The sequence below is a fragment of the Scylla paramamosain genome, chromosome 43 (assembly GCF_035594125.1).
Source record: "Scylla paramamosain isolate STU-SP2022 chromosome 43, ASM3559412v1, whole genome shotgun sequence".
NCBI lineage: Eukaryota > Metazoa > Arthropoda > Malacostraca > Decapoda > Portunidae > Scylla > Scylla paramamosain.
The window spans coordinates 3,919,684-3,927,183 of NC_087193.1; the positions used below are offsets into that span (position 1 = coordinate 3,919,684).

The following is a 7,500-nucleotide window of genomic DNA, read 5'->3' on the forward strand; positions in this document are numbered from 1 at the left end:
GCGCCGCGCCACGGGCTGGGGGCCGCCCTGGTGCTCACGTCCTTACCATCGCGCGAGACACCGGACTGCACTTGAGATCACCACTCACGAGGCCTGGCGGGGCGGGGCGCTCAGGAGTGGGAGGAGCGGGCGATGTGGAGGAAGAAGGCCACCTTGTCGGAGGCCTGGTGGCCGCACATGTTGCAGGTGAAGGGGTTGCGGTAGCCGTGGTAGCCCATGTGCATGGTGTACATCACCACGTCCTTGAAGGCCATGTCGCAGAACTGGCAGTGGTGGGCGCCCTGCCACACCTCGTGCTGCCCGTCCTGCGGGTCGTCGCCCTGCGGCAAGGGCATGAGGGGCGGCATGCGGCTCTCGGCGCCCTTACCAGGACTCTCCTCCTCCTCGCGGCGCGCGTCCTCATCGTGGCCAGAGCTCTCGCCCTCTGCACTCTCGCTGAGGCGCAGTGCGATGCGCTCCAGCTTAAAGGCGCGGCCCTTGCGCCGATTTTTGGAGGGCGGGGTGGAGGTCTCTGAGCGAGGTGGCGACGAGGACTGCGGCGAGGAGTGGTTGGGAGACACCGAGGCACGACACTCGCCGCGCTGCTGCTGCAGGGGTGGCGGCTCCTTGCTGGTGTCCCGCACCTGCTGGGGCGGCGTGTGTTCCTTCACCACGCTCAGCTGCTGCAGCGGCGTCTGTTCCTTGCTGAGATCCAGCACGCCCTCCGTGGTGGGCGAGAGTGCCTGCTGGGGTTGGTGCAGGGCCTGAACCTGGTGCTGGGGAGGGGGCTTGGGTTGCGGGGAGTGCAGGCGGGGCGGAGCCTGGGGCTGAGACTGGGGCGAGTTGAGGCGCGGGTCCTCCTCCATAGGCAGCAGCGGGCGTGGCCCCGGGAAGGCGGGATGCGTGAACTGCTGCAGGTGTTGCTGCAGGCCGAAGGCGGGGTGGATCTGGCCCCCCACCATCTGCTGGTAGATGAAGGGGTTCATAGCGCGCGCGAGGTACTCTTTCAGGTTGTGGGCGGCGGCCAGTGGGGCGTACATGTGGCTGGCCTCTGAGGTGAGCGGCGGCGGCGGCGGGGGTGGGGGTGGCGCCTGGTGCGGGAAGAGCGGGAGGCGTGGCGGCGAGAGTGACCGACGCTCTGGTGAGGCGCCGCTGGAGTGCTCCATGGCCTGAGGGGAGCGTGGCGAGGCGTTACCTTCGTCGCGCCCCTCGGAGGCAGCGTGGGCCATCATGTGCTGCGAGAACGTCTCGCGGCCGTCGGCCACAAAGTCACACAGGGTGCACCGTAGGCCCTCCAAGGGGGACGGGGGCTTGCCTTGCGCGGCGCGCTCCCTCTCCAGCAGCAGGTCCCGCAGGTGCTCGCGGCTCTCCAGGGTGCGCGGCTCCTCGGAGGTTTTCTCCAGGGCGCGGGACAAGATGGGCGAAGAGCTCTGGAAGTTGTCCATCACGCTGGGGTAGGGATAGGGGTAGGGCGAGTGAGGGGAGCCGGCGATGGAGACGGGCGGCACTGGGGGCGGCTTCCTGGCGGAGCTCTTCTTGGCGGGGGCGGGCTCGATGGACGTGGTGGGGGGCAGGGCGTTGTTAGCCTGCATCTGTGCCTTGAGCAGCTGCGCCTGGAGCTGGTAGTGCGGCGGCAGGATGGGCATGCCCTTCTCGTCCTTCTTGAGCTTGGGGCCGCGCCGCGTGCCGTACACGTCGATGATGGGGATGGGGTTGGGTGTGCCGTCCGGATTGAGCACCATGGCGGGGTTGTGGCCGTACTTACGCAGGTGCAGCTTGAGGGAGTGGCAGTACTTGGTGGCATAGGTGCAGTCCGAGCAGCGATACTGATACACGTTGCTGTGGGACTTCATGTGCGAGTTGAGCATGGACTTGTTGACGCACGAGTAGTTGCACTTGTTGCACTTAAAGGGCTTGGAGCCGAAGTGGTTCCTCAGGTGATACTCCAGGTGGTGCTTGTACTCCGTCACGAAGGGACACTTGGGGCACGCCAGCAGCTTCTCACTTTTGATGTGCGAGCGCGCGTGCTCCCAGAAGTCTCCCTTGGTGATGGCCACGTAGTCGCATTGCTTGCATTTGAAGGTCTTCACCTTGCCTTGTGCGTTGACCCGAGGCACGCGGATGCCCTCCATGTCCTCCGGGCAGTCCGGGCTGAGGCCGTGCTCCTCCTGCAGGTGCTCCCGCAGCTTGGGCTCCGCGTGCGTGGTGAACTCACACTTGGTGCACTTGTGGTCGTAGTGAGTGTTGAGGTGTGTGTTGAACTGGCAGCGGGAGGCGCAGGAGTAGGAGCACAGATGGCATTGGTACAGCTGCTTGTCTTCCTCGCCCTCGCCTCTGCCAGACATGACCCCCCGACAACTGCATGGCCTGCTGCAGGCGCGACAGGTGGTCCATGTCCCCATCCCCGGCGGCGCCCACGGAGTCCGTGGTGTCGTCGCCGTCCTGCTCCACGCTGGATGGCATGCGCTCCTCGTTGCCCTGCAGACTCTCCTCGTAGGGGGACATGCGATCCGAGCTGTCGTTGTGCTTGTAGTGCAGGTCCTCGGCGGCCTGCGTGCGTGCGCAGTCTGTGGGCAGGTCTGGAGACTCGCCCGCCTTGTTGATGGGTGACCTGATGGAGTCGCTATCCTGCCGAGGGAAGACGAAGCCCTCCCCTGCACCTGCCTCGCCGTCATGCGGCTCCTCCTTTACCTGGGAGTGGCACGCCTGCGGGGACGGCTCGCTGCGGCCCGTGGTGCTGTCCTCGCTGCGGGGCACGCCGACCTCGCTCTCCTGCTCGCCCAGGGGCTCCTCCTTGGGGATGAAGGCCTCGTGCTGCTTGGGATAGGCCTGCCTGGCGGCCTCGTACATCTGCGAGGCCTCGTGCATCCTGACGCGCTGCTCGTACAGGCGCCGCAGGTCCTGTTGCATCTGCGGCGCGCCGAACTGCCTGTCGCCGTGGCCCAGTTGCGGGTCGGCGCCGTGTGCGCGGTCCAGCTCCATGGCGGCCCGCATGGTGGCCTCGTAGCCGGCGAGGGGCGGGATGACGGACACGCGGCCCTCGTAGCTGATGCCGCTGGCGCCGTGCCTCTCTGGGGGCTTGGAGGCGGTGGCTGTGCGGGGCGAGGCTGAGGGCAGCGTGCTGGCGGCGAGGGACTGGGGGCGGGGCGGCCTCACACTCCGCTGACATGGCGGGGGCAGGGAAGTGGTCGGCGGAGAGGGGCGGCGGCTGCAACATGGGTGGGGCGCGGGCACCACCTCCTCGCTCCTGCAGGAAGAGAGAAACAATGCCGGGTTAACACACCGCGTCTGTCACTCACACCACACCATCACCACCACCATCACTATCACTACATGACTTATTTAGCATAAAGTGTAATATGCATGATGTATGTTGTGCACGCAGGTCATGCCTATACACACCTTCCGACATTGTTCCTGCCATGTCACTGACACACACACACACACACACACACACACACACACACACACACACACACACACACACACACACATAGTATGAAGTTCACCTGAAACACTCACACCTGCAGCACGCAACACCACCATTAGCGGCACATTTGTTGTTTGACCTCACGAGTCCACGACCTACTCACACACACACGCACACACACACACGAAAAGAAGAAAAAAATAAAAATAAAAAACTAAAGGGTGACATCAAAGAAAAAACCCGTGAAAGTATTTAAAAAAAAAATGTGACGCAAACCATATTGTTTTTAACTCTCCCTTCCCTTCCCATCCCTTGCTTCCCCTTCCAGTCGCTATTATTGACGCCGACAGTGACGTTACTACCGCGGGTGCCATAACGCGCGCCGAAAACATTTACAGTCCGCCAAGCCTCAGCGATCTGTATGGAGACACGTTCTGCCCTCTCACCACGACTCTTTCCAAAGGCCACAAAAATAATTAGCCGGGTTCTCAAGAGTGTTTCTCCTGTTCATAATGTAGAAAACTTGTTAATCTGTCACTAGAACCATTGAAACTTCCTTTAAAGATGACAAGTATGGAGGAAAACGAAATTATATAGAAAAATATGTATGGAATGAGAAAAGGAAAAAAGGGAGAATTGTAAAAAGAAAAATGGATAAATGTAAATGAAAGAAATGTAGATGCAACAGAAGAAGGAAGAAGAAACTTGAAAAAAAAGAGATCAATGTAAATAACAAAAAAGAAATGGATGTGGAATAAAAGGAAGAAGAAGACTTGGAAAAAAGGGAAGAGATAAATATAAATAAAAAGAAATAAATATATGTGGAATAAGAGAAGGAAGAATGAATAAAAAGAAAAAAAAATGAAAAAATAGATAAATGCAAATAATATATATATATATATATATATATATATATATATATATATATATATATATATATATATATATATATATATATATATATATATATATATATATATATATATGGAATAAATGAAGGAAGAATTAAAAAAAAGGGAAAAGAGAGACAAGAACAAAAAAAAAAAAAAACTATGGAAGGAAGGAAGGAAGACGAAAATGGTGAATTAAGACACAGCTGACCTCTGACCCTCCCCCCCCAACTAGCTCCCCCCTTCCTCCATCTGTCAGCCACCAACCCTCCCGCACCCAAAACAGCTTCGCTCTTTTGTCTCCATAACGGGAAGTCCAGCGTGTGTTTGTTTGTTCTTATCCCTTGGCTGTTTAGGGGAGGCACGTCACCACCAACACAGCCGCCGCCGCCACCACCACCACCACCACCACCACCGCCACAACCACCAGCGCTCTTTAATTTTTCTCCTTTATTTCATATTTGGTGACTAGTTTCGCGTTAACTCTCGCTGCAAAATTAGTAGACTTATTTTTTTCACATTTATACTCCTTTATTATAGTACTCTCTCTCTCTCTCTCTCTCTCTCTCTCTCTCTCTCTCTCTCTCTCTCTCTCTCTCTCTCTCTCTCTCTCTCTCTGTGTAGTTTAATATCAACAAATGCAAAGTACTTCGCGTAGGTAGAGGAAACCCACACTGTAGGTACACAATAAACAACCAAACTCTGGTAGTTCAGGGTACGAAAAATATCTAGGACTTATGGTTACCTCTGAACTCCGTCTAGGAAAGCAATGCAAAGAGGCCAGAAACAGGGCAAATAGAGTATTAGGATTAATTTTTAGGAGTGTTAAAAGTAGAAGGCCCGAAGTAATATTTAAGTTATATTTAGCGCTGGTCAAACCTCTAGGCTACGCTGTGCAGCTCTGGTCCCCACATTACAAGAAAGATATAAGTCTATTAGAATCAGTACAAAGGAGAAAGATTAAAAGGATACAGGGGATGAGGAGTATTCCTTACGAGGCGAGATTGAAGCTGTTAAATTTACATTCTTTAGAGAGACGTAGGTTAAGAGGGGACCTGATAGAAGTCTTTAAGTGGTATAAGGGTTATAACAAGGGGGATGTAAGCAAAATTCTTAGGGTCAGCAACCAGGACAGAACAAGAAATAACGGGTTCAAGCTTTAAAATTTTAGGTTTAAGAAAGAGATAGGAGGAAACTGATTCTCAAATAGAGTGGTAAATGAGTGGAACAGACTCAGTAATCATGTTACTAGTGCTAAGACATTAGGGAGCATTAAGAGAAGATTAGACGGGTTTATGGATGGGAATAAAAGGTGGAAATAGGTAGGTATATTTCATACAGGGACTGCCACGTGTAGGCCTGGTGGCTTCTTGCAGCTTCCCTTATTTCTTATGTTCTTATGTATTTTTCTTTGTAGCATCCAAGAAAAAAGAGAGAAAAAGAAAAAAAAACTCGCTCATATTATCGTTTTCCTCAAAAAAATATAGATACAAATGGAAGACAACTCACTAACCTAACTTGCTCTACAACAGATCTACCTTGTTTTTCTTTTCTACTAAAATAATTACCCACAAGTCTGAAATAATTTGGGGTATAACACACTGGAATTTTTTTTTTTTAGCTACACCTGGAAACAGTACAGCATAGCGTAGCATAGCATGGGGTAGCACAGCACAGCGCAGCACAGCACAGCACAGCATAACATAACACAGCGTAGCATAACTGGCGTAGCGTGGGGTAGCACAGCATAGCGTAGCATTTGGTGACGTGATGTGGAAAAGATGGGTAGAAATTTCAAAACACAGAAAGAACATGGGGAGGAAGAAGCAAATTAAACAGTAGCAAAGGAAAAAAAAAAAGAAAGAAAAAAATAGGGAGAAAGAGAGAAAAAGAGGTACTTAGGATAACAGTTAATAACATGCATAATTTATAGATCATTGAAGCTTTGTTCCTCACCACCACCACCACCACTACCAGATGAAGATAATGTTTTCAATACTGAATTATCTTTTTTCCTCTTTTTTCTTACTTCGTGCCTTCGTGACGTAGATCTCGCTTGTTTGTTTACTTGATTATTTATTTATTTATTGTTGGTTTTGAATGAGAAGAGGTATTATTACTTTCGTCTCCATTTGTTAACTCTCTCTCTCTCTCTCTCTCTCTAGTTTGCAGGGGTGTATATTCAAATCTAGAGAGAGAGAGAGAGAGAGAGAGAGAGAGAGAGAGAGAGAGAGAGAGAGAGAGAGAGAGAGAGAGAGAGAGAGAGAACTTACCATCCCTGTACAATGTGGAGAGAGACATACGTAGAGTTAGTGAAAGCCTCTCTCTCTCTCTCTCTCTCTCTCTCTCTCTCTCTCTCTCGTGGTAATTAGTTTGCTAGGCTGCCAAATATCGCAAATAATTTCTTGTGCAATATTAGTTACACACACACACACACACACACACACACACACACACACACACACACAAAGGTAATTGTATCATCAGCTCTCGGTAAATATCAGTAACGGACAGGTATACGTACTAGACAAGCCTCACCTGCCTAATTAAGGGGTTTGTCTAATTACTTCATAAACTTACATTCATTTCATTATTTATCTTTCGTTCTGTTTAGTTTATTTTGTCTTATTTTTTATTTTCATTTTTTTTAGGTATACTTAATTTGTTATTGAATATTGGTGGTGGAAAGGTGTAGTGGTAGTGGTGGTGATGGTGGTAGTTGTGGTGATGGAGGAGGAGGAGGAGGAAGAGGAAGAGGAAGTGGTCAAGGAATTAATACGTATGAATGCCACAAAAACGTAAAAAAAAAAAAAATGTTTTTAAGCAGATGCAGAAGTATGGAAGAGGAATACAGGAAATTAATCGTAAGTGAAACTACTACTACTACTACTACTACTACTACTACTACTAAATTCAAGTAGCTGTTCTTTATTTTTGGTCTCTTGGTAATCCACTTCAACATCTATTTTGCTATCCATCCATATCCACGTGATGTAAGGTATACACACACACACACACACACACACACACACACACACACACACACACACACAAAGGTCTTCCACACTTTCTAGCCACTTTTCCTCATCCACACGAGACCAAGCACCACCTGTCTTTATCCACACGAAGACAGTAATTCACTTTCCTTATCCACATACGAGCACAGTACCCGCTTCTGCCCGCACTTTCCATCCATACAAG

The 7,500-nt window shown here is 51.1% G+C and overlaps 1 protein-coding gene across 1 annotated transcript in view; it reads right to left on the reverse strand.

Annotated features, from left to right (window-relative positions):
* The window catches only part of LOC135093536 (protein hunchback-like), a 5,449-nt gene extending 3,123 nt beyond the window's left edge, over window positions 1-2,326 (reverse strand). The window contains exon 1 of the mRNA XM_063992861.1: window positions 1-2,326. This exon is cut by the window's left edge and continues 3,123 nt beyond it. Within this exon, the coding sequence (XP_063848931.1) occupies window positions 111-2,324 (2,214 nt within the window). The 5' untranslated portion in view covers window positions 2,325-2,326 and the 3' untranslated portion in view covers window positions 1-110.
* Between the last annotated feature and the right edge of the window lie 5,174 nt (window positions 2,327-7,500).